Here is a 27,401-nt window from a genome sequence, read left to right on the forward strand (position 1 = left end):
ACATTAAGAAAGAAATTATTTTACCTGATTTTGGAGTTGTAATACCAGCTTGTTTTCTAACAAAATCAACCACCTGACCCAATCTGTTTGAACTACAATACTGGACTTCATCATCACATAGGTAACACCTGTGTCCCAAAAAAACCACAGAGAAGAAAAGTGACAAACACAACCAAAAAAGCGGATGAATTATAATTCTTGGAAACCAAAATGTGTAACCACCAAATTATTCTATTAAAGAAAATCAAAATAAAAATTTTGTGTTTTCTTGAAGAAGACTATCCATGTTACCTCTGGTTTACTTAGTAAGGCTAGCCAGAACTGTGGCTACATATAAATACTGTGGAAAAACTCCAATCATTTTACTGAAATGGCTATTAACAATATTAAAGTCAAAAGTTTTTTCTACACATATTTCAAACTACAGACCTACATCGTCAAAATTAACAAGTTTTACAACTGACAGATGATGTGCAGTGAACACTACTGTGTAAATGTTTTTTAAAGATGTGAAAATTTGTTTTGATGATGTTACAAGAAATATACATAACAAAAAAAAAAAAAAAAAGAAATATACATACCAGCTTGACATTTATATATTCACTGCCAAAATTTTACTATATTCTCAGTTCATCTGAAATTTGTTCTCAGTGTCCCAAATTTTAAATAACCCACTACATGCCATTTATAATATCACAAGCAAGAAAAACAAAAGGGTGAAGATTCGTATCTTCTACATGCTACAATTTCTATGTGCGTACAATCCTAAGCGAAAGGTTCTCAAATATCACATTCTCAAGCCTTCTGAAAGTCATGGTATTTAAACAAACCCTACAAAAATTTAAACTTTCTTGCTCCTTAAACACCTCCATTCTCCAATATTTCAAATAGTTACCAGTCAACTGACAGGCACAAGACTTGAAACTTACCATACACTCCAGTTGTCCAAACTGAGAACCAGACAATGAGGTTCAGATCTTGGTGTCATATAGTGTTTCAAGGCATGTTGCTCCTGAGATTCTCTGCCACAGCCCTAGAGAATCATAATCATAAGCCTCGAAGCCACGAAAGTTCACAAAAAGAGAATTCATAATCCATAATGCACTAGAAAGTGGCCTGAGAAATTCTGTCACTCTTACAATTCTGAAAATAACAGATTAGCCTCTAGAGAGTCCCGATTTTGTGAAAACCTAAATACAAATAGGCAACTGATCTCAACAAGAAGGTATTTAGGAACCGTGCATTCAACGTAGTCTTCCTCTCCAACTTGTGCTTTCCAGTCCCAACTAAACCATGCTGATGAGCCATTCACTAGGTCTAGGGTGAGCCACTTAACAGCTTCCTAAGTATTTTCCTGACTTCGACTTCTTTCTTCACAAACGTATTTTTTCAGTTTAATAGTATCTGAAACAAACTCTGTTCATATACTCAATTCAAAAATTATGAATTGCTTTCAAACTTCTAATTAACAAACCTGATACCATCTGAGCTCACCCTACTTTCCAGGGTTAGCTTTCATATTGTCTTATATCAAATCCCACTCAGTCTTCAAGGTCTAGCTCAAAGGCCACCTCCTCTCAGAAGCCTATGCTTATCCTTCCAGATGAGAAAACATTGTATTCTCGCTGTAAACAAACTCCTACAAAACATGGTGTAAATTCCTGGTGGGACTCCTTATTTTCTACTTCATATTAAAGTTGTTAATGTTTATATCCTTCCTCCCCTGGATTATAAATCCTGAAGATACAAAAACAGAACTAATCTTCTATTACCAAAAAAAAATTTAGCAAATGGAAGGAGGTCAATAAGCATTAATTGAACAAGCAAATGGGAGATTTTCACCTACAAGATGTATGTATAGACTTATTCATAAAAGAACATGGCCAGATTTTCTGTCTTTCGCTGGTTAAATCACTGCTATGAAATATATCTTCATTGTGTATCCATCTGAAATCAGGCCACCCACTCCCTTGGATTGCACTACAGAAGAGGTCCTGTTTCTCTAAAGCTAAAAATACACCTCGAAGGGGAACTGTTTATCAATGGCTTCTAATCTTTTAATTATGATATCAACACTACTGATTTAATTTATCCCATTCAACATTCAATTATAAAATAAATGAGTATTAATTTTGAAATAACACCACTTGAGATCATTTGAAACATAAGAATGAGATGACTTGTCTTAAGACAGCAGTTGAGAATCACTTTCTAACAGTGCAAAAGGTAACTATGGTAGGACAAAAGTTAACAATTAATAGTGATATTGTCTTACCCTTAGGAACTAAATAGGTAGCAAAATAAAATTTATAATAGGAAATGTACTCTGGAAAATTTCAAGTAACAAAATATATTCATTCTCACCATATATATTTAAGAGCTTCAGTGAAAACCTTTCAAATACAAATAATAAATATGTTCTTTGCAGTCATTCAATTTTTTTTTAAAGTAGACTCCATGCCCAGCGTGGAGCCCAGTGTGGGGCTTGAACTCATGACCCTGAGATTAAGACCTGAGCTGAGATCAAGAGTTGGATGCTTAGCCAACTGAGCCCCAACATTCAAATACTTTTAAACTGTCTGACTGCAATGAGATAGCACTATTCCCCTATCAGAATGGTTAAAATAATAAACTGTGACAATACTAAATGCTAGCAAGAATGCAGAGAAAGCTGATCACTCATACACTGCAGGTAGGAATATAAAACATTATGGACACTCTGGAAAACAGTTTGGCAGTTTCTTTTTTTTTTTTTTTTTTTTAAGATTTTGTTTATTTATTTGACAGACAGAGACGTACCGAGAGAGGGAACACAAGCAGGGGGAGTGGGAGAGGAAGAAGCAGGCTTCCCATGGAGAAGGGAGCCCGATGCGGGGCTCGAACCCAGAACCCTGGGATCATGACCTGAGCCGAAGGCAGACGCCTAATGACTGAGCCACCCAGGCACCCCCAGTTTGGCAGTTTCTTAAAAACTAAACATTCAACTAATATATGATGTAGTAATTGCACTCTTGGACATTTTTCCAGAAAAATGAAATCATAAAAACTTGTATATAAATGTTCATAGCAGCTTTATTTGTAATCACCAAATTTGGAATGGGACAGCCCAGATGTCCTTCAACAGAAGAATAAACAAACTGTGGTACATCTACAGCATGGAATACTACTCAGTAATAAAAAAGAGCTACTGATACACACAATTTAGATGACTCTTCAGGCAATTATGCTAAGTGAAAAAAGCCAATCCAAAAATGTTGCATACTGTATGATTCCATTTATATAAAATTTTTGAAATGACAGAATTTTAGAAATAGGGAACAGATTAGTGGTTGCCAGGGGCTTGGGGGAGAGATGGCAGTAGGGATATGGGTATAATTAAAAAAGGGCAACATGTGGGGCACCTGGGTGGCTCAGCTGGTTGACCATCCGACTCTTCATCTCAGCTCAGGTCTTGGTCTCAGGGTCATGGGTTCAAGCCTCACATTAGCCTACTTAAAAAAAGTGGGCAGGGGGATGGACAACACTAGAGATCTGTGTAATTTAAAAGTACTCAGTATCTTGACTGTGGTAGTGGATACATGAATCTAGACAGGTGACAAAACTACACAGAACTTAATATACACAATCGCACATGTACAACATAACATACAAATGAAGAGAAGTAAAACTAGGAAGAACTGATTAAAATTGATGGATTGGGAGTGCCTGGGTGGCTCAGTCGGTGAAGCATCTGCCTTCGGCTCAGGTCATGATCGCAGGGTCCTGGGATCAAGCCCCGCATCAGGCTCCCTGCTCGGCGGGAAGCTTGATTCTCCCTCTCCCACTCCCCCTGCTTGTGTTCCCTCTCTCGCTGTGTCTCTCTCTGTCAAATAAATAAAGTCTTTTTAAAAAAATAAATAAATAAAATTGATGGATTGTATCAATATTAATATCCTGGTTGTGATATTATATTATAGTTTCGTAAAATGTTCCACTGGGGTGGGGCACCTGGGTGGCTCAGTTGGTTAAGCATCTGCCTTCGGCTCAGGGCATGATCCCAAAGTCCTGGGATTCAGCCCCCCATCGGGCTCCCTGCTCAGCAGAGTCTGTTTCTCCCTCTCCCACTGCTCCTCCCCACCCCCATCAGCTTGTGCTCTTTCTCTCTCACTTGCTCTCTCTCAAATAAATAAAATCTTCAAAAAAAAAAAAAGCTCCACTGGGGGAAATGGGGCAATGTACATAGGGATATCTCTGTATTATTTCTTATACTGCATATGAATCTATAATTATCTCAATAAAAATTTCAATTTAAAAGAAAAAAAGTCCTCTGCCTCATCTTGAAGCTTCATGACAGGAATGCCTAGCAGCCCAGTTGCCTAACATATAAACTTAACTTGCCACCAATAACAGAGAAAGAGACCCTGACCGTTATTATCATGACAATACCTGTGAGCTGTTCTGCCCCTAGATACCATCCATGCCCCTAAACCCAGGTACTCATTCCCACAGCTGCCACGAATGTGGCCTACTGACAGCTCACAGCTCAGTCTATCCATTCCCAGGAATTATCCTCAGATTGTAATGGAGCTGCCTTGACCAAGGTTAGTCCCCCTCCCCAGCAGCATCCCACATCCAATCTTAGTCTATGCACAAGTACAAAGGCCTGGCCCCTTGTCTCAGTTCAGGACATCTCTGAAGGCCAGAATTCATTGTGGGATCAGCTGAGGCCCCATAGCACTGCCTCTTACTTCAACTTCTCCCTCTGCTTAATCTTGCCTCTCTAACTCTCTTCCTGGTTGTGGTACCTGAAAGCACTCCCCAATAAACCACCTATACACAAACCTCAGTCCCCAAATCTGTTCCCCAGGGAATAGAGCCCATGCCCCCTGGCAGCCTACTCACCCAAACTGTGGTTTTATGTAATACCTTCTAAAATAAATTCAAAGAGTTTTATAAAATCCCATATTGATCAAAACCTAAGCATACCTGATGGCCACATTTAAGACATAGCCAAACTGAAGGGTTTTCTTCCGTTTCTTCTTCAGATTTATCTTTTACTTTATTGTCCGTCTTACAATCTTGGCAAATATTCCATTCCACATTCAATAAAGCCCTTTTCAAATTACCTTGTTCCAATCCTTTTCTAATGTGTCTGCACATAGGTTCTATTAAAACAAATAATAAAGGAGTATGTGAGGTAAAAATGGCTTTCTGCAGTTAAACTCAAAACTTACCCTTCATTTGAACTTCAAAAATGAATTTATAAACAAATTGTTAGATAATCTGAAAGCTTAAATTTCTGTTTCACATTTGAATATTATGATGATGGAAGAGATTTTATACAAATTTGAAATTTTGGCTTTTTGAAGTCCTAGGTATAAACATCACCATCCCAAATTCACTTCAATTTATTTATCTATTTCCTTTAAATTAAGGCCTTTATCATATTAATTATTCTCTTTATCCTAAAAGGTTCATGAAGAAGGTCCTTCGTTAAGTCAACATTACAACTATCGCAGGCCCAGCACTATGGCAGGGGCCAGGGAACCTAAAAAAGACCAAGCCACAGCTCTTCTCTTTGAGTAGTATTCTGGCAGAAGCAGATAAATAAATAAATGTATAAGAATCTCCAAAATGTGGGGCGCCTGGGTGGCTCAGTCGTTAAGCGTCTGCCTTCGGCTCAGGTCACGATCCCGGGGTCCTGGGATCGAGCCCCGCACTGGGCTCCCTGCTGAGCAGGGAGCCTGCTTCTCCTTCTCCCTCTGTCTGCCGCTCTGCCTACTTGTGCTCTCTCTCTGTCAAATAAATAAATAAAATCTTTAAAAAAAAAAAATTATCTCCAAACTGTGCTGCAACAGTACACAAAGGGCTAAAATCAGTGAAGGTTACCTAGGGTAGGTAACATCTGGAGTCTTATTAACAGTAAGAAAGTTTTCTGGTATTAAGCACTTACTATGAGCCTCACACTGTGCTAAATGTTTTTGCATACATGCTCTCATCAGAAAGACACTACTATCCCCAATGACAGATGAGGAAACAGATTTAGTGCCCAAGATCACACAACTACAGAGTGGCTATGCCAGAATTTGGACTCAGGTCTTCCTGACCTCAAAGCTCACACTTTAAACTATGAACTCAGGGACTATAGAACAACTGAAAAGGCCATATCCCACGAACAAACGTATGTAGGTATAAAATGTCAAAGTTCATACTGTCTCCTCAAACTGTTTCCTCACAAATGTGTAAAAACAAGCAGCTGGACCTGAAACTGAAAACCCTGTTGGGACCAGACCAGTAAAGGGTTTTGCAAGTCACTCTAAATCGCTTCAGTTGTTTCAGGGATCCTAGAGGTTCAGAAACCAGTCAAGTGGCACGTTTAGCTTATGTACAATGAACTTGCACCCAGAGAAAATAAATACAAATGAGATCATACAAAAAACTACTAAATCCCAGTAGGTGGTCAAAGAAACACAAACTAAAAAAAGAAAATACTCTTTTTCAACTAGACAATCAGCAGATGTTTATAAATGATACTAGCAAGTATTGATATCATTAAGGGGAATGGGCACTTTATTTCACTGCTAGGGGGCCTTTAAGTTAGTAAAAAATTTTTGACGGGCATTTAGCTATGGAACCAAGAGAGTCTTGAAAATATTTATGCCATTTAATTCAGCACTTCTACTTCTAAAATCTGTACTAAAAAGATAGCTGGATGTGCAAAGAGATTTAGCTACAAAAATGTTTACTATCACTCCATTCAATATCACTGAAAAGTTAAAAATTACCTAAATTTGTAACAGTGGGGAATTACCTAAGTAAATTATGAAATATGTACCCATGGTCCTTTACATCAATGGAGTATCATGCCATTAAGAATATTAAGACTATTAAATGACATGGAGATAAAAACATTAAGTTAAAATGCAAATTACAGAACAATAATGTACACTTTGATCCCATTTGTACATATTAAAATATATGTCCATTTAGGGATATAAACATAACTTTAAAGATTCAATTGGTGAAATATACCTAAAGATTCAGAAGAATCATCAATTGGAACAGTTTTTCCCTTTGTCCGTTTCTTTCCCATGTTGGCACTTTATGGATTACTTACTGACACAAAATAACAATCTAGAAAACAAGATAAAGTTAGCTTGACAAAAAAAAAAAAGAGTATGTTTTATATTTCTCTAGGCAATAGTAACTAAGCCACATATTTTACATGTCTATCACACTTTATAATTTACAGAGACCATTCACATGTATCATCCAGTTTTCAGTAAGAACTCTGAAGTAAATAGGATAGTATTACCCCTATTTTTCATAGCTTAGAAAACTGATTCTTAGTAAGATTAAGAGTTTTGCAATGAGGGGCGCCTGGGTGGCTCAGTCGTTAAGCATCTGCCTTCAGCTCAGGTCATGATCCCAGTGTCCTGGGATCAAGCCCCGCATCGGGCTCCCTGCTCCATGGGAGGCCTGCTTCTCCCTCTCCCACTCCCCCTGCTTGCATTCCCCCTCTCGCTGTGTCTCTCTCTGTCAAATAAATAAAATCTTTAAAAAAAAAAAAAAAAGAGTTTTGCAATGAATGTAAGAGTCAGGAAAGAACCTGTGTCTTCTTACACAGATCCTAAAAAGTCTCAGCACTTTACGCTATTAGGAATTTAACTTCTCACTAAATAAATGTGGAGTGGTGGAGGCATTTTGAAACAGAATAATGTCCCTTCCTTCTAAGCTATCTTTCTTAGCTCTGCAGTCTATGCAAATTAAACTGATAATTTCTCCAAGAAAAATCTGAAATAATTCTGAAGATAATCTACTAAAGGGAGTTAGAAAATTTATAAACTTCAAAGCCAAATATAAAAAGTTATCCACTGTTCCACATTTTCCATACCAGGATTCCCTCTGGATATTAGCTAACTGAGAATTTATTACAACTGCATTCTCAACTGTTTACGTTATTACATTACTGCCAAAATCAGTTTGGAAGACTATGACAAATCTAGCTGCACATCAAATCTTCACCTCCTTAGTCAACAATTCAAAATTAAGAATACATGAAAAGTGCTGCAAGTACATATAGATCTACCTAACTTTAAATAATAATGATTTTGAAAACTTGTATTTCACATCGAATAACTTAAGTGTCAAAATCACCTAAATGACTATAATAATTATTTTACCTGGGATTCTTATTAAAATTTTGATTACATAAGTGGAAAGTAGGACCTGGGAAACAGGTTTTGAAAACACTTCCCAATTAATTCTGATACTAGCTGTCATCCTGTCCTAACTAAAGTCTTAGAAGTATTCCTCTTTCAGCTCTTACTTGGTTAGTGTAAATAAAGTTAATTCAAAAAGGTTTATATGAAGTGCCACATCAAGTAATTGTTAAACTTTCCAAGGATCATCTAAAATGTAACAAGGCTCCATGTTTACAAAATAAATGAATTAACAACAAACAAAAGAATAAAAGTATACTGGTATATACAAAACTAGGGTACTTTTTATGTACATTTTGTCACCCTAAAGTAACATATTACATAATTTATCTCCTCTATAATTATAGATTTTAAGGGAAAAAAAAATACTACCCAAGTTCTTGCCTCCGATCCAACTACCTCTAATCTGTGCTGCATTCCAGTACCAGATAGATCTTCTTCTAACACCATTTTCATCATATCCATGCTCCTGAGCTGTGCACTCACGGTCCCTTATAAATTGGCCTCAATGCTCTGGTGGTAATCCTGATTCTCATTACTTCTCAGCAAAGAACCACTAAACTTTAATTATACAGTCCGTTTGATCTTCAAAGCCATTTCATAAACATTATTTGATTTTCACAACAACCCTTTACATGGAGCATTTTGCTAAAGGAAGAAACTCAGAAACAAAATGATGGAAGATCATAGGGTGGCAGAGATGGAATTAAAACACAGATCTTCCAGTTCCAAGACCACCACTCTTTGCATTCCAATCAAGCCAGTCTCTCCAAAACACTGTGGCCCCTCCTCTATGACTTTGATCTCTAGCTGAGATGTTCTCTCCATCTATCCAAATCTTACCAGTCCTCCAAGATGTCCATTTCAATGAAGTCTTAGGCAACATTCTACTCTAAATAAACCTCTCAAATGAACTTCCCCAACCTTAATAACGTGCACTGTTCGTTTTGTCCCCTAATCCAATGGGCTGCTTCTTAAATCTTTGACCTGGACACGTGTTATTTGTCTATATGGAATCTAAAGTTCTAGGAGAAAGAAATGGTTTTGGGCATCACCTCTGAATTGCCTAAAGCATCTAATACAGTGTTAGTACATATAGAAATACTTCTCAAGAAATAGTGCTTGCTTTGAAACAGAAAAAGAGCATAGTACCTGGGACATAAAAGATGATATGAGGTACAAAGGTAGGTACACCTAAGAATGAAGCAAAAAGGTTCCGGTGAAAAACAAAAAGGTAAAGAAAGAAGAAGTCTCCTGTAGTGAAGACAGCACTAGCAAATGTGGTTTGAGGACTGCAGCAGCCCGGACTCCAAAGAAAAACTTGAAAGACTAAATGTAACTACTTCAGGGAGAGGACAGTAGGGTTCACTTCAAAGCTGTGGAAAGGGCTGCAATAAATCTTTAGCAGCTATAAAGGGCATCAAATAAGTCTAGAGAAAAGAGTGGCGAGTACCCTCGCTATAAAACATCAATAAATCTATTAAGCTTTTCAGGTGAGTCTTCAGATGAGAGTCAGCTTCTCAGCCAAATTACTCTTTGCAGGAGTCCACACAAAATTTAAATCAAGGCTGGGTCTTGCCGGTTCGCATACTAATCCAGTTCCCTTTCCTTCCCAGTCTTCCCATGCCTGCTCGATTCCATTAAAAATGGAAGCGTTTGGAAAACTTTGTCAGCAGATCCTAAATACGGCTTTCAAGTTCGGCGTAGATCTGACCTACCCTAGGTTCACTGAATCGGTGAGATGACAGATCCTGCTTTTCCTACTAACCACCACATGGACGCGACAGCAAACCCAACCCCACCCTGTAGGGTGCTCCCGGCCGCGCGGCGCCCGCCACACCTCCCGTTCCCTTCCAACTGCTCTGAACCCAAGGGGGAACCTTCGGGTCCGGGGTCGATCAGGGCGCCAGCACCGACAACTCATTGGCCAGCTCCTGGCACTGACAGGACATGAAGCCAATGAGGACGCGGTACCGGGCCGCGGCCGGGCAACGTGCTTAAGGAAGAGGAGCCTTCGGGAAGAGACCTGCCTTCCAGGTCAAGGCAGGAAATTCGGGCTCTCGAAACGCAGGAAGTCATGCGAGCGGAGCCTGCGAGTCAGTGGGAACAGAACTCACCCACGGCGACAGCGCCCATAACTGCATCCCCTAATGAGCCTGTGGGCTGGGCAGCCAGCTCCGTCTTCCTCCCGGTGACGGATAGAGAGCGACAGAGCCGAAGCCAGACTGACCCCTAGAAAGCAACAACTTCCGGTACGCGGCATTATGGGTGGTGGCTTAGCCCCAGGGGCCTGCGGCGCTGACGCTATTGCAGTGGCGCTTTCGCGCGGTTCCCTCCGGAAGTTCAGATACCGCCGCCTGAAGAGCCTGGCTGTCAGTTTTCCCCACTCTGGTGTAATTATGGGGTTGTTTAAATGTTTCGGAAGCATGAGTACCTGGTGGTGGTCAGAGTATTGGAATCTCCTGGATGGGTTACGTTATTCACATTACATCTAAATTCTGGCTAGGAGGGTAAAATTTACATTTCACGCAGTTCCCCTAATTGTGCCCAATCGCCTTCTAAACGTTGAGTACGTAAATTGTCTTGAACTAACCTTGCCCACGGAAGGTAAAATTTTCAGACATTTACTGTGTGTCCGTTAAAAATATGTAAGGGCCGAGTCCCCTGTGAAGTGAATTAAATGAACATAGGCTCGCTACCCTAGGGTTTAGTCTTCTACAGAAGACACAAGAGCAGCTTGGGGGAAAAAAAAAAGATGCAAGCGCCAGTAGAAACATAGGCAAGGGATATGAACAGGTAATTCACAATAAAAAGACAAGTGGTCATAAGAGAGAGGAAGAAATGTTCCTCCCTTATTAGTAATCAGATAAAAGTAGATTAAGTGGCATCCTAACCGTTCAAACTGGCCAGAGTAACAAGGGTTACATTTAACTCTTTTGCTCTTTACTGCTGATAGAATTTTTTAAGCTTTCTTCACTCAGCACACAGGCATTTTTTTTTCTATTCTAAAACGCAGCCTTAGGGACATTGTACCACTTGCTTCCTCTGCCTAGAATGCTGCTCCCCATGATCTTCTGTGGTTGCTACTTTATTGTAATTCTGTTCACACCTTAAAAGTTACCCTCTCACAAAGAAATTGGCTGGGCAATCTAGCTTATATAGCCACCTGATCATTCACGTCACTTTATTTTTTGTCACTACCCCGCAATTATCACTATCTAATATTTTTCCTTCATATTTACCTATATATTTCTTCCCCACCCCCCCAGCCCCCATACATACACAGAAACATGCAGATGTAAGCTCTTTGAGAGGTGGGACATCTTTGTCTTGGTCGTGGCTATCTCTAGTACCCAGAAGTGTCCAGAACATAGTAAATGCTCAATACTTACTGAAGGATAGTCATTAGAAATGAAAAATTTTGCAAGAATGTTCATAGTAGCCTTACTCATTTTAGCCAGAAACTAGAAACCCACATTTTGAACAAAAGAATAGGAAAACTGTGGTTTAGTCATAAAATGGGATTCTAAGCAATAAAAAGAAACTGTAAGGCACAAGAACATGGATGAATCTTTAAAATATTATAGTGAAAGAAGACATACAAAAGTACCTACTATGTAATTCTATGCATATGAACAGGCAAAACTAATGATGGCAGGAAAAAATCAGAACAGTGGTTGCCTCTTGGGGGGTTCAGGTGGGGACTAAGAAGCATGAAGGAACTTTCTAAGATGCTAGTGATGTTCTATATCTTAATAGGATTTGAGCTACACAGGTGTATACATTTGTCAAAACTCAGCAAATGTACATTTAAGATGTGCATTTCATTTTTACCTCAAAATAAAAAATCAAACATTTAATCTTAATGCTATGCATGCTGAAGTACTTAGGGAGAAGTATGCTAAGGTCTGCAATTGCTTTGAAATGCATTAAAACAGATGGATTGATGAATGGATTAGATATATGACAAAGTTGGTAGAATAAAATGTTACGATAGTGTCTAGAATCATGATAGCACCAGTTTCTTAACCTCAGCACTATGGACAGTTTAAACCAGCAAATTCTTTGTTGTAGATGGATGTCTTCAGCACTGTAGAAAGTTGAGCAGCATCCCTAGACCCTATCCATTAGATGCCAGAAGTACCCTTCCAGTTGTGACAACTCAAAATGTCTTCAGATATTACCAAATGTCCCCTGAGGAGCAAAATCACCCCCTTCTTTTCTTCTTCCCTGAGGGTCACTCCACTACTTCACTGTAAAATTTTCTCAACTTTACTGCATGCTTCAAATCTCTCATAAAAATTGGAAAAAAAGGGGCACCTGGGTGGCTCAGTCGTTAAGCATCTGCCTTTGGCTCGGGTCATGATCCCAGGGTCCTGGGCTCCAGCCCCACATCGGGCTCCCTGCTCAGCGGGGAGCCTGCTTCTCCCTCTGCCTGCCGCTCCCCCAGCTTGTGCTCTCTTTCTCTCTCAAATAAATAAAATCTTTAAAAAAAAGTTGGAGAAAAAACAGATTAAAAACATTGAAAAAATGCCCACAAAGCACCAAGTCAAAGATGCAGCTATGAAAACGTATGTACTAATCTTATTTTCATTAAAAAAGTTTCAAGTTATTGATACATTATACCAATGAATATGTTCACAAAAAAATCCTGAGATTTCTAAAATGAATATGTAACATAAAGAAAAAAGGCATTACCTATATTTAGATTGTGAAGAAAAAATCTAAATTACTCTCATGGTGGAGTCGCCTTCAAACTGTCCTTTTATTATCAGTGACAAATTTTATGCAATAACACAAACTGAAGCCCCTAAAGTCGCCACGACCACCACCCAGGCTCACCTCTCCCTAATGCCTTGCTATTTAGGGGCCAGAAGCATCCCTCTTGTGTGGGAAGATATCAGAAACCCAGAATAGGGAACCCCACTCTGACCTATTGAATCCCAAGCTACACATAATCGAACGATTCCTACACATGTTTGAATCTGAGGAGCGTTACTTTAATGGACCATTCCTTGGCCCAGGGAACAGTGCCGTCTAATACTTCTCCGTGACCCTGGCAGCAGCTGGGAAATGCCAATAGGGTGGAATTTGTACTTTGCGACTGAGAAGCCCATAGCATTGCCAAGAATTCCAGCCGCTGAGCACCTGCCAGGACCAAACAGCCAGGACCAATGGGCTTCCGGGGCCTTTGGCCCCGCGCGCGCGCATGCGCCAAACGGAGAGGGCGTTGTCTTCCCCTAGGCCGCCTCGCTGGAGTGGTTTGTAGGCTTCGGATTGTCTAGCACTGGAATTCAGAGGCTCCCTCTGGATGAGACTTGAGCTGTCCGTGCAGCCAGAAAATCCATGGTTTCAGCACTGAGGGGGTCCGTGGCTCCAGGTGAGTCTTCAGTCTACCGCCGCCCAAGCGAAACGGGAATCTCCCGTGTGGCAGAGGCCCGTTTCCGACTCCGGGAACTTGGCGACGTCGTGGCCCCGCCTTCCCGCGCGCTACGCACTGCTCATTGGTTAGAGCCGGCTGTTCTGACCCCGCCCGCAGTCGGGACCCTCCCTTCCCACATTCACCACCATCCCCAGGCCCAGGCAGCTGTTAGGGGCGACGGCGCCTGCGCACAAGGTTTCTTCTGCAACTTGCTGGGTGTCAGGGCTTGTGCCGCCTGGACCCGCTCTCCTCTGTAAAATAAAAATCTGCGAGGAAAAAAGAATGGTTCCGCTTAGGAAACTCCGTTTTCATTCTACGTTCGTACAGAATTCACTGAAATCTTGAGTCCGAAAATTCTTTTCAAGGGTTTGGGTCTTTTTGCATTGAAATCTTATCTACGAAAATAATTGGACAAGTAAATAATATACCTGTAACATCACTCCCATGGTTGTTCGCACACGGGTTGCTTGGCCCCAAACTTCTTTGCTGGCTCTATTTCATCTTCCAGACCTCCGAACTCAGTAGGACTTTCTCCCAACTTCACTCACTCAGTAAGTGACAAAACAAACATGCCTTTAAATATATGTTGGTTACTCCCAAAATTACATCTCCAGCCGGATACCTCATAAACTGCATAATTGTACATCCAGCTGTCTCCTGAACATCTCTATTTTTTTTTAAAGATTTTATTTATTTATTTGAGACAGAATGAGAGAGAGCGAGCACATGAGGGGGGGAGGGTCAGAGGGAGAAGCAGACTCCCTGCCGAGCAGGGAGCCCGATGCGGGACTCGATCCAGGGACTCCAGGATCATGACCTGAGCCGAAGGCAGCCGCTTAACCAACTGAGCCACCCAGGCGCCCTGAACATCTCTATTGACTAGGTGTCTTAATAGGCAGTTCATTACAGTGTATTTCTAAAACCAGGCTTCGAGTGTCCACCATCTTCCCTACCTAAATGCCAAATCCATCCTTCCTGTCTCTTAATGCCTTGGATTCATTCTTACATATCACATATAATTTGTCAGTAAATCCTGTTGGTTCTACTCTTTCTATATGTCCAGAACTCGAAAGTTGCTCACCACCTGGACTACACATCCTAATCCAAGCCACTGTCATCTCTCGCCAAGTCATTGTAGTACCTCCCTGGTCTTTCACCTTTCATCCTCATTCCCCTGCACATTTCACAGCATCAGAATTGGGCCTCTCCATAAGTAAGTCAAACCCCTGCAATGGCCTTCCATATCAGACAGAATAAAATCCGAAGTCCTGGCCATGCCCTCTGAGTCCTAACGTAAACTGCCCCACATTTCCTCTCTAATTTTGTCTCCTAAAATCTTGCTCCAGGCTTAGCTCCAATACCAGGTCTAGCACTTCCCTTCCACAAGACCTTTGAATTTGCTGTTCTTCTTGCCTAGAAAACGCATTTTTTGTTGTGATTTTTGAGATTTTTTTTGGTGATTTTTTCATTGTTATAGTCTTAGTGCCAAGGACAATGCTTGACACACAATAGGTGCTCAAGACACATTTGTGGATGAATGACAAATAACAACAGCAACCACTTTTGTAGTACTTACTCTGTTGCCAGGCACTGTTTGAAGCACCTTCCACACATCATTTAATCCTCACAGCAACCCTATCATTCCCATTTTGGAGATGGGGAGACTGAGGCACAGAGAAAGTAAGCCACCTGCCTAAGGTCACACAGTTTTTAAGTGCATGTTGGCAGTCTAAGTAGCAGAGCACATATTTAAACCACTATGATAAAAATACAAAATAAATTCACTTCCTCTAATGGGCGCCTGGGTGGCTCAGTTGGTTAAGCGACTGCCTTCAGCTCAGGTCATGATCCTGGAGTCCCTGGATCGAGTCCCGCATTGGGCTCCCTGCTTGGCAGGGGGTCTGCTTCTCCCTCTGACCCTCCCCCCTCTCATGCTCTCTATCTCATTCTCTCTCTCAAATAAATAAATAAAAAATCTTTAAAAAAAAAATTTCACTTCCTCTAATAACCATCTAATAATATCTAATAACCTCAACTTTAAAAAAAGACTAGAAAAGATATTCATGGAATTCCAATGAGTTCAGGGATTTTGAATACTTACATGAATATTTTGTTTAATAACAGTAAATGCATAAGTTAGGGTGTCAAATGAAAAGAGGATATAAAATTATATGAAGTGACTGGTTAGTAAAGAAAACATAGATACACACTCCACTTTGAAATTCTGAAGAGACTGCTTAATGAAGGGACTGTTTACAGAGGTGTGGCCAGGCATTACTGCCTCTAGGCCTAGGACGATTTCCTGGAGCTGAGGAAGAAGGGCTGCCCACAAAAGCTGTGGTCTTAGGGGGTCATGGCCATTGTCAGAATCCCACCAAAAACAGGAAGCCAGTGGTGAAGAAACACCCTGGCTTCTTTCTCCTCCCATCCTCCCCCTTCCTGCCAGAGCATTAGCTGAAACTAACCACAAGAAAGAAGAGTGGGGTGTTATAGGCTGTGGAGGTCAGTTTTTCAGTCTAGAGCAGGGAAAAGAAGGACCAAGAATGTGTTTAGGGGACAAAGAAGAAGTAACTAGCAGAAAATGGTCCAAATAATGAGCCCCTGAATTAGGCCTTTGTAGTCAAGTTTGTGAGGAAGGGACAGGCTCAGGGCTATACTGTTTTTCTTGTGCTTTCCTGCCTTACAGACCTTTCTTCTCTCCCCACTATGCTTCCTTCTCCACTTTTCTAAGTCTTAGCCTATCTTTAAGGCTCAAGTCAGGGTCACCTGGCTGGCTCAGTCGGAAAAGCATGCAACTCTTGATCTCAGGGTCGTGAGTTTGAGCCCCACGTTGGGTGTAGAGATTACTTAAATAAATAAAACTTAAAAAAAAAAAAATTGGAGAAAAGGTTCAACTAGACCCTGTCTCCTTCCTTAAATCTTTCCTGATAGCCCATTTCATTGATCATGTACTCCTCTTAAACCCCACAATAATGCCTATACTAGTCATTTAACACTTAGCCTTTTTTATCTGCATTGTTCTGTATCTTACTAGATAATATGTACTGATCCTCAAACTAAATAGAAAGCTCTGGAATGGAATGAAGGATGAAGCTCTAAATAGAGTATTTACTCAATAAACATTTACCCAAAGATGAGAAGGAATTCCATGAAGACGCCATTAACCAAGATAATGGTGTTTGATTTCACAGAGTAAATTCTCTTTGAGAAGGTAAGCCATATTTCCTTTGGAGCAATGGGACTGAGTTCTGTTTTTCTTTTCAGATGTGTAACTCCTTTTTTCTGAATTCAGAAGCACTATATACTAATCCTAAAACTTCAAACAATATAGAAGCATACAAATTAGTCCTTCCCTTCTTCCTTCTACCCACATCTAACAAACTAATTTGGTGAATTCTCTTTCTGACTTTTTTCATGTATGTATAATGATATAACAATGAATAATATGATCATACCTATTTATATTCTACAATCTACTTTTTTAGGTAACTGTTGTATTATGAATATCAGTGTTTATATATATATTTTGATGATCTCATAATATTCTGTTTAGATATATATTTATTTAACTAATCTATTGTTGAACATTTAGGTCATGTCTGATTTTTTTATTACAGATAATAAGCAGTGAACATCCTTATAAACACCTTTTTTATATACTGTCTGATTTTTTCCTTAGATCAGCTTCATAGAATTAGATCAGCTTTCCTTATACCAACTTTTTCTTCTATAACAATTACCAGATGTTAACCATCTTGTGTGTGTGTGTGTGTATGTGTGTGTTTGCACATGCATACTAATTCAGTAAGTTAAAAATATTGTGTAGGGGGGACTTCCACTTTTGGAACAACAGAGTAGATGTGTTTTTCCTAATTTGTCCAGCTAAGTACAACTAAGGATCCTGGACACTATTTATAAAACAAACACAAAAGACTCTGAAAAGTGAAAGGGAATGCAGACCAACTAGGGACCTTGGGACCCAAGAAAGGACACAGTGGTGACTTTCTTGGTTATTCTTTTTTGCCTCAAATATCTGAGATTTGATTAAAGAAGCAGCAACCCAGAAATACCAAAGGTACAGACCAAACGAGTTGTAAAGCCTCAAAAAACCCTGCTCTCTAGCTAAAGTACCAAGAAATGTGCAGCTGAGCAAGATGGAAAACACTTAGATAATAAATGCTCTACACCAGGCAAATACTAAAGAAAACACTGTGGCCTCTCCCCTACCACACCAGCAAAGGGAGCCTAGATTCCAACTTTACTGAGCTGTAATAAGCACTTCAATGCCCACACCTTGCCAGGATATATCAAAAAATCTGATGAGGGATCTAGGACTTTCCTCTCTGCCTGGTGATAATGACCTTACCAGAGTTTAGTGTCAGATCCATGTCAGATCACATGGGGAGCCTCTACTTCCACTCTGATGCAGCAATAACAAGGCATCCCTCCTTCACCCTGCTGGAATGATGTCCAAGAAGTCTAGTGGGGAATCCAACTTTCACCAACACCTAGCATTAGCAAAGTGGCCCGTCAACATGGTGTTAGTGGAGGCCACATGGGTAACAATAAGGAGGCTTTCCCACCCTTCCTGGGCATAAGCCCCCCTTTTTTTCTCCCTTCTGAAGCAGGATGTCAGAAAAAGTATGCTAAAATGGAAGATTTGAGTAATATTCAGTCTCAGAATACTTAAAATGTCCAGATTTCAATAAAAAAATCACTCATCATACCAAAAACAAGGAAAATCTCAAACTACATGAAAAAGATGATAAAATAGATGCTGGTGCCAGGATGACAGAGATGGTAGAGTTATCTGACAAAGATTTTATTTTTTTAATTTTATTTTTAAGTAATCACTACACCCAATGTGGGCCTTGAACTCATGACCCTGAGATCAGGAGTTGCATGCTTCCTACTGAGCCAGCCAGGTGCTTGATCTCAGGGTCATGGGTTCAAGCCCCACATTGGGTGTAGAGATTACTTAAATAAATAAAACTTAAAAAAAAAAAAAACCTATCTTAAAAAATTTTCAATGAGCAATTATAAACACACTTCAAGCAAATAAAAAAAAAGGGTCCCAGTAAAGAAATAGAAGATGTAAAGAAGAATCAAATGGAAATGATAGAACTGAAAAATGCAATAACCAAAATTAAAAACACAGAAGATGGACTCAACAACAGAAGAAAGGGGACAGAGGAAAGGAGCAGTTAACTGGAAGATATAATAGAAATTATCCAGTCTGAACAATGGAGAGAAATAGAGCAAAAATAAATGAACAGAGTTTTAAGAACATATGGGACTGTAACAAAAGATCTAACATGTCATTCCAGAAGGAGAAAGAGGGCGGAGGGCAGAGCTGAAAAAAGTACTTGAAGAAATGATGGTTGAAATTTTCTCAAATTTGTCAAAAGGCATAAACAGATTCAAGAAATTAAATGAATGTCAAGCACAAAAAAACTCAAAGAAATTCACATAGAGACACATCATAGTCAACCCTATGAAAACTACAGAGAAAGAAAAGATCTTGAAGGCAAGCAAGAAATGAACCTTTGCTATAAGGTTCGAATAAGAGAGTATTTCTCATCAGAAACTATGGGGGCCAAAATGAAGAGGAATGATATTTTTCAAGTGCTCAAAATAAAGAATTAACAACCTAGAATGTCATATCCAGTGAAAATATCCTCAGGAATGAAGGGGAAATCAAGACTTTCTAAAGCTTTTTTTATTTTATTTTATTTATTTATTTTTGAGAGAGAGAGCAAGCACAAGCAGGGAGGGGCAGAGGGAAAAGCAGACTCCCCACTGAGCAGAAGCCCAATGCAGTACTCAATCTAGGACCTTGGGATCATGACCTTGTCCAAAGGCAGACGCTTAACTGACTGAGCCACCCAGGTGCCCCAAGAAATTCTAACATGAAGGAAGATTAAGATAATTTGTCACCAGCAGACCTACCCTAAAAAAAAATAGCTCAAGGAAGTTCTCTAAATGGAAAATTTAATAAAGAAATAATAATAAATAATAATTAGGAAAATAATAAAGAAATTATTATGGAAGAAATACAGAAAAAGCAAAAGTATGGGCAAATAAAATGGACTTCTCTCTGTCTTCTTAATTATATTTGATGGCTGAAGCAAAAATTATAACTCTGTGGTTCTAAATATATAGAGAAGAAAATTTTAAGATCACTATTTTACAAATGCAGGAAGGTAAAGGTACATAAAGTTTCTATATGTCATTCAAGCTATTTAAATAAGACATTGGTAGACTGTGATGTTTTATATACGTGTGTGTAGAGTAACCACTAAAAGAGCTATAAAAAGAAATACATGCAGAAACGTTACAGATTAACCAAAATGGAATTCCAAAATATTTTCTACCTGCAAAAGGCAGGGAAAGGAAAACAAAGAAATGGAAAACATAGAAAAAAACAGAAAATGAAATAGGTACTTAAGTCCAAACATATCAATAATCGTGTTAAATGTAAGTTGTTTAAATACAGTAATTAAAAGACAGAGATTGCCCCCCTACATACATACATACAGAATTATCTGTTCTGAAATATCAATAGTGCCAAGATTGAGAAATCCTAAACTGGAGTCTAGTTAAGTCTAGACTCTAGACTTTCAACAAATTCGTGTTTTCTACTGCACATTACACTGCTGCTTTCTAGGGAACCTGGTGCTGGTTCCTGAGCCTTCCTGAAGTTCTGCAGCTCCCAGCCACCTGACCAAGCAGTTAATAGAGGGAAGGAAGCTGAAATATAAGTTAGTTATAGTTCATTTACCCCTTTTCACCTTCCAAACTTTTGTTGATAGCTTTTGTTATTTCCTTTCCCTTTGTCTTTGAGAATTTATCCTTTTATTCTCATTTTAATGGGGTCACAGAGAAAGGGAAATATTTATACAAGTGCTCAGAAGTCCCTGTTTTATCAGAAGTCCCTACACTTTTTCTTGCAAATGAAATTAATTTATCTAAAAAAAAAATCCTATTTGATTGTCATCTTGGTGAACTTTATAACCCTGGAATGGTGAAGATTTTCTAACAAAGATTCAAAGTCCAGAAGCTATGAAAGCAGAAGTTGATGAATATGCCTACTTAAAAACTCATGAATGGTACACACAGACAAAAAAGACTATGTATTAAGAATTTTTTTAAAGAGTTTGCAGGGGCTGGGGAACCTGGGTGGCTCAGTCCATTGGGTATCTGCCTTCAGCTCAGGTCATGGTCTCAGGGTCCTGGGATCAAGCTCTGAGTTGGGCTCCCTGCTCAGTGGGGAGTCTGCTTCTCCCTCTCCCTCTCCCCCCGCCCCCACCCAACTCATGTGCCCTCCCTCTCTCTCAAATAAATAAATAAATATATAAATAAAATCTTTTTAAAAATTAATAAAAATAAAAGGTGAGGGGACTATGTAAAAACCTACATTTCAATATGGCAACTTTTGGAAGGCAACCTGGCAATATGTACCAAAATCTAAAATGTTATACTTATTGACCCAACAAGCCACCTCTACAAACTTATCCTTGAGAATACAGTATTAACAGTTTGCCAAACTGTATATATAAAAAGAACTTCTATTAAAGAAATGTTCATAATAGCAAAAGTGTGGAAACAACCCAAGTGCCCATCAATAGGCAAAAAATGCAATAAATTATGACATATCAACATGATTCAGTATGACAGTCAACCACAGAAAGAATGAGATAAATCACTATGTACTGACAGTGAATATATCTTTGACATATTTTTGGAGGGGAAGAAGTGGGGGGAAAAGATATGTTTATATGATCCCTATGGATACATTTTGATTATGTATCTCTTTACATATACTTAAACATTATACCACCATATATTTTCCATTTATGTATGTCTATATAATTCCTAAAATATTTTCTGTTTCTCTAACACCAAAACTCTTCACCTTGGATGGGAGACTTAGGCAGATAGGGGAAGAGATCACCCAGCTGAAGCCATATCTTCATTTTTTAACCTTCTACCACTTGAATTTTATAACCTAGTACTTTTTTTTTAATGTTAACAGAGGGTACTTGAGCTGTGGGATTGTTAGCATATTTTCTCTTCTTCACATTCTTCTGCTTTTTAAAAACTAATAGACACTAATATTAAGAGAAAAATATTAACCATCCACAAAACTAACTCTGTTACTTATTCTGTTCATTCTAGGTTTCCAAAGTAACCAGTCATATAGCCTCTCTCCTGGCTATATCATTGATAAGGCTTTTGACTACATAATTAGTTTACTTAAGTGAAATTGTTCACTGTGGCAGCTCAAGATTCCAGGTCAACGCTCCAGACACAGAGGAATTTGATGCCTGGTTATTATTAGAGTTTTATGGCTTTCACTGGATCAGCCCATAGTTTGGATCCTTAGTATATTACATCTGTTTAAATTTCACATTTTATGAAGAAATCAAACACACTTTCATAAGGACCTATATTGATCTATTGAGTTCTCCCAAGATTGCATTTGTAAATTATCTATCTTATCTTATCCTTACCTCCTTAGAAATTTACGGATATCCAAAAATGATTGAGATTGAACAGGCAGAGGCCCAGCTCTCTGAGTTAGACCTGCTAGCCAGTATGTTCCCTGGTGAGAACGAGTTCATTGTGAATGACCAGCTGGCTTTAGCAGAACTGAAAGATTGTATTGAAAAGAGGACGATGGAGGGACGATCTTCTAAAGTTTACTTTACTATCAATGTGAACCTGGATGTATCTGAGGAAGCAATGGTAATTCAGTTTGCTTTTTGAAGAACTGAAAGCCTGTCAAGAATTAAAACACCACTTAGGGCATTTTCTTCTTTTTTTTTTAATCAGGTGATGTTTTCTCTGGCTTGTATTCTTCCCTTTAAATACCCTGAAGTTCTGCCTGAAATTACTGTCAGGTATGTTACAGAAATTGGCCAACATCAAAGGTTAAAATTAACCTGAGAATAAAAGCAGTGCTTAAGTTTGTTTTCTGTCCAAAAAAAATGATTTAATTTTTATACTCCATATCTTTTTCATCAGATCAGTATCACTAAGTAGATCCCAGCAGACTCAGCTAAACACAGATCTGACCGGATACCTGCAAAAGAATTGTCTCGGAGATGTCTGTATATTGAATGCCACAGAGTGGGTTAGAGAACATGCTTCTGGCTATATCAGCAGAGACACCACACCTTCCCCTGCTCCAGGAAGTACATTCCAGCCAGTTGATCTCATTCTCACAAGACTGTGGATCTATAGCCATCACATCTACAACAAGTGTAAAAGAAAGAATATTCTAGAGTGGGCAAAGGAACTTTCCCTATCTGGATTTAGCATGCCGGGGAAACCTGGTGTTGTTTGTGTGGAAGGCCCACAAAGTGCCTGTGAAGAATTCTGGTCAAGGTTTGCTTTCACAAATGTTGTATACTGTGTCAATAATTTTAGTAGTAAAGAAGATACTAAAGATGTGGAAATTAGTATGTCCCTGGGGTTGTACCTTATAGGGATTCAGTCTCAAGTCAATGGATAAAACAGAACTCACATATGATCAGCATTACCCCCTTCCCTGACATGGTGCACATAGATGTTCTGTGTATAGCTGTTTAATTGAGCCCCTGTCCAAGATGTTATGATCCCCTCCATTTCCATGGATCGGATTCTTAGTGATGTGATAAGCTGTGCATATCCTGTGAAACAAACAGGTTTCTAATCTTCTCATTTCTGTACTGACATCCTGAATGAGTTTCTAAGAAGTCCCTTTGGGAGTCTGAGATACAGCAATGTCCACATTTCTAAATGTTGATATGAGGCAGTAGCAATAAATGAGTTTGGGGATAGGATCATGACCACCATCATATTGAATTAAAATAAATCCCTGTGAGATAAAAGTAAATTTCTTTACTTCTGGGAAAAGGCGTTGAAAAGTCTGTTTTATAACTTCTATTTTCAATGCTCTAGAAACAAAACACATTTTCAATATGTCTACTTTGAAAATTTCTTTTCAGACTCAGAAAATTAAACTGGAAGAGAATTTTAATTCGCCATCGAGAAGACATTCCTTTTGATGGTACAAATGACAAAATAGAAAGACAAAGAAAATTTTCAGGTTTTGAAGAAAAAGTGTTCAATGTTAATGGAGCCAGAGGAAACCACATGGACTTTGGTCAGCTGTATCAGTTTTTAAATGCCAAAGGATGTGCGGATGTTTTCCAGATGTTCTTTGGTGTGGAAGGACAGTGACTGGGCAAAGGAGTATTGAAAGTATTTTGTCACTGTTGGCCTTTTGATTTTTCCCCCAATCTTTCTTGAAAGATGAAGTAATTTGGGGCACCTGGGCGCTTAGTCGGTTAAGCGTCTGACTTTGGCTCCAGTCATGATCTCCAGGTCCTGGGATGGGGCACTGCTGTCAGGCTTCCACTCTCTCTGCCCCTCCCCCAACTCATGTGCTCTCTTTCAATCTCTCCCTCTCAAATGAATAAATAAAATCTTTTAAAAATAAATAAATTTAAAAAATAAAAATGGATTTAAGATATCAAAAGAGAGAAGAACAAGTTAGATGGTCCTGCCTGCACTGTATAATGTAAAAGACACAATAAAAGCTATAAGAGGGGAGGGGCGCCTGGGTGGCTCAGTCATTAAGCATCTGCCTTCCTCTCAGGTCCTGGGATCAAGCCCCACATCGGCTCCGTGGGAAAACTGCCTCTCTCTCTCCCACTCCCCCTGCTTGTGTTCCCTCTCTCACTATGTCTCTGTCTGTCAAATAAATAAAATCTTAAAAAAAAAAAAAAAGCTATAAGAGGGGAGCCTGAGTGGCTCAGTCTGTTAAGTGTCCAACTCTTGATTGTGGCTCAGGTCATGGTCCCACAGTGGTGGGATCCGGTCTCAGTTGGGCTCTGAGCTTGGCAGCGAGTCTGCTTGGGATTCCCTCTCTCCCTCTCCATCTGTCCCTCCTCTCTCACTCAAATAAATAAATCTAAACAAAAAAAAAAACTGTAAGAAACTGTAGTTAAGGGCACCTGGGTGGCTCAGTCCATTAAGCATCTGCCTTCAGCTCAGGTCATGATCCCAAGGTCCTGGGATCAAGCCCCACATCTCCCGCTGCCCACCCCCCCCAACCAGCTTGTGCTCTCTCTCGCTCACTCTCAAATAAATAAAATGTTTTAAAAAAGGAAAAGAAACTGTAGTTAAATGTTAGGAAACATAGCTTTCTTAGATTATTACCAATGATTACATATTTTATATATAAACATCCCTATTAGGTAAAATTGACCAGTATGATTGCACATACATTTAATCCACAATGACAATCTGTCAGTGTATTAATTTGATATATATCTTGAACTGGAATCATCTACAAAGAAATAATAAATTCTGAAAAGAAACTATGAGTCCCAAATCAAACTATGGTTAAAAATTAAGAGGATTATTAGAAAACAAAAGTGTGGGCAGGAAATAGTGGCCATATGTCCACTTTTATTTGTAAAAGTAATTCCTGTACAAACTTTTTTTTAAGATTTTATTTATTTGAGAGAGAGAGAGAGAGCACCAGCGGGGGGGAGGGGCAGAGGGAGAGGAAGAGGCCGAGCCCAATGTAAGACTCCAGGATCATGACCTGAGTCAAAGGCAGATGCTTAACGGACTGAGCCACCCAGGTGCCCCAAACAATTATTAAGTAAAAATTTTTAAAATATTGTAAATTGTAAAATTAATCCCATAAATCCAAATTAGTTGAACTTGGACTAACAAAGTCAAAAGCCACTGTTGTCATTTGCACATTAATTTGATAAACTGAATTTTTTTTTAAAAGATTTTATTTATTTATTTGAGAGAGAGAGAATGAGAGAGAGCACATGAGAGGGGGGAGGGTCAGAGGGAGAAGCAGACTCCCTGCCGAGCAGGGAGCTCGATGCGGGACTCGATCCCGGGACTCCAGGATCATGACCTGAGCCGAAGGCAGTCGCCTAACCAACTGAGCCACCCAGGCGCCCCGATAAACTGAATTTTAAAACAAAATTACATCTGCTATGCAAAACTGATGATCACTTTGAGCACTAATATAAAAACTTAGCTTTTTTTTTTTAGAAAGCTATATAATAAGATATTAGAGAAACCCAACAGAATATGTCGTTTGTGGACCTCCATAAAGACTGCAAGGCAGCTACGAGTTTATGGCATTTAAGGACTGATGCACTTGGTGCTTCCCAGTCACCTACCCCCTGCCACCATTACAACTATTTAGAACCATCTGAGCCCATAAAAATTCCGCAAAGGGGCACTGTGAGCCTTCCGGTTAAACACAATTTAGCAATCTGCTCCCATCAGGACTGGGGAGGGATGTGGGCCTTAAAATCTTTTGCCATCGCCCCCCCCCCCCCCCCAATATCAAAGGCAGAACCCTTCAAGGAGCAGAGCAGATTCCAGCTCAGCATGAAAGGGAGTGACTGGCTACCTGCTGACACTCGGCTCCCCAGAGGCTTTCAAGCGCTCCGGGGCTTTGACTGACACTTTGGCCTTCCCCAGCCCCCGCAGCTTGAGCGCACGCGAGGGCTCGCACCGGGCGCAGCTGGGAGGGCCCTAACGAGGCTTTAGCGCAGGTGCCGCACCTTCACCGACTTGCCCTGGAACTACTAGCCCGGGTTGGGGGCGTTGTGAATGTGGGAGCAGGTGGGCAGAGGCTTTTGACGCGGGGCTCTAGCCCTAGACTGCGGACTTGCCCTTCAAGTAGGGATCTCTCAGCTGGACGGGTGCGGCTGTGCTGCCAGATCGCCTTTTTCTTTTTTTTTTTTAACCGCTCATTATCTTTTGGGGAAAAGGCTTCGATATGCATTCTTTTGGGATTTCCCAGATGCTGCTATAGCGGGAGAATTGGTGGAATTCTGCTCCCTGAAATTCTGGTGGTGCAGTCCAGGACCGCCGTGTCTCCAGATTTTAACCAGGGAATTATCTAAGTGGAGGCTAATTTTTTCCTTCCAGGGGCATTTGGCGTTTTGGATTTTGTGAATCTCTTCTTTCTCCCCCAGCCCCCCGCCCCCATGTATGTAATACATTTTTTATTAGAAAAGATGATTATTATAGGAAATGTAGAACTAACTGGATTTAAAATCTACCCACAAATCCGCCCCTAAGAAGATAATACTAAATTTTGGTTTTACGTTTTATTTTCTAGTATATTATTTTTACTTATGGGTATATGTGATATTAAGTGATATGTGATATTCAGTTGAATGAATGCAGCATTTTAGTTAGTTCTGGAAATTCTTACCTACTTCAGTTTTGTTATTAAAGATATCAAGTACCTGTATTTGTCCTAAGAGTCCTTTTTATGAATCTCCTTGAAGATTAAACACGTTCACAAGAGGATAAGAACAAAACTATAAATGACAAAAGACTCAAAAATAGACATGGTTAAAGATCTGATGACAGCTCATTATAATGTACCTGACAAGGAAATCTGGTTATTTCTGTGACACATAACACCTCAATAATCAGAATATTGAGTGATGACCTTATACCAGAAGGTAACATACCAAATAAACATGCCTAATTGGTCAGAGACGTCATTTATGATTTAAATCTTGGGGAAGTTTGTTAAAACCTTAGAAAGTTTTAAAGCACTTGCCTATATAGGATTACAGATCGTTAAAGACCTGATAAAGACAAAACATAGACACTGGTTTTCCAGGCAGACAAAAGAAAAAAACCCTTTGTTTACATTTTTTTATCAAAAGCAGACCAACAATCTAAGAAAATTTAGTGTTTTTTTTTTTTTAAAGATTTTATTTATTTATTCA

The 27,401-nt window shown here is 39.5% G+C and overlaps 2 protein-coding genes across 11 annotated transcripts in view; one reads left to right on the top strand and one right to left on the bottom strand.

The window, feature by feature from the left end:
• Positions 1-10,450, bottom strand: part of USP16 (ubiquitin specific peptidase 16) — a 27,900-nt gene extending 17,450 nt beyond the window's left edge. For 2 of the 8 annotated variants that reach the window (XM_045902582.3, XM_045902587.3), the window contains exons 1-5: positions 10,319-10,448; positions 7,012-7,113; positions 4,966-5,144; positions 930-1,033; positions 25-128 (exon numbers count right to left, since the gene is read on the bottom strand). In XM_045902582.3, the coding sequence (XP_045758538.1) occupies positions 25-128; positions 930-1,033; positions 4,966-5,144; positions 7,012-7,072 (448 nt within the window). In that variant the 5' untranslated portion in view covers positions 7,073-7,113; positions 10,319-10,448. Of the gene's footprint in view, positions 1-24; positions 129-929; positions 1,034-4,965; positions 5,145-7,011; positions 7,114-9,353; positions 9,396-9,919; positions 10,124-10,318 lie in introns of those variants that run through there. The other 6 variants (XM_045902588.3, XM_045902590.3, XM_064579689.1 and 3 more) reach the window with 5 other exon arrangements.
• On the top strand, positions 10,315-27,401 carry RWDD2B (RWD domain containing 2B). Of its 3 annotated transcripts, XM_045902594.3 has the most exons (7): positions 10,330-10,453; positions 13,446-13,581; positions 16,658-16,834; positions 22,145-22,371; positions 22,459-22,526; positions 22,651-23,013; positions 23,616-27,401. In XM_045902594.3, the coding sequence occupies exons 4-7, from the start codon at positions 22,165-22,167 to the stop codon at positions 23,848-23,850; spliced, it is 873 nt and encodes a 290-aa protein (XP_045758550.1). In that variant the 5' UTR covers positions 10,330-10,453; positions 13,446-13,581; positions 16,658-16,834; positions 22,145-22,164; the 3' UTR covers positions 23,851-27,401. The 3 variants fall into 3 exon arrangements, with proteins under 3 accessions (XP_045758551.1, XP_045758550.1, XP_054360094.1); XM_045902595.3 differs by lacking the exon at positions 13,446-13,581 and having other exon boundaries at positions 10,315-10,453; XM_054504119.2 differs by lacking the exon at positions 10,330-10,453 and having other exon boundaries at positions 13,122-13,581.

This window comes from Mirounga angustirostris, unplaced genomic scaffold, assembly GCF_029215605.1.
Source record: "Mirounga angustirostris isolate CCGP_5_RB_7025 unplaced genomic scaffold, mMirAng1.0.hap1 SCAF_1, whole genome shotgun sequence".
Taxonomy (NCBI): domain Eukaryota; kingdom Metazoa; phylum Chordata; class Mammalia; order Carnivora; family Phocidae; genus Mirounga; species Mirounga angustirostris.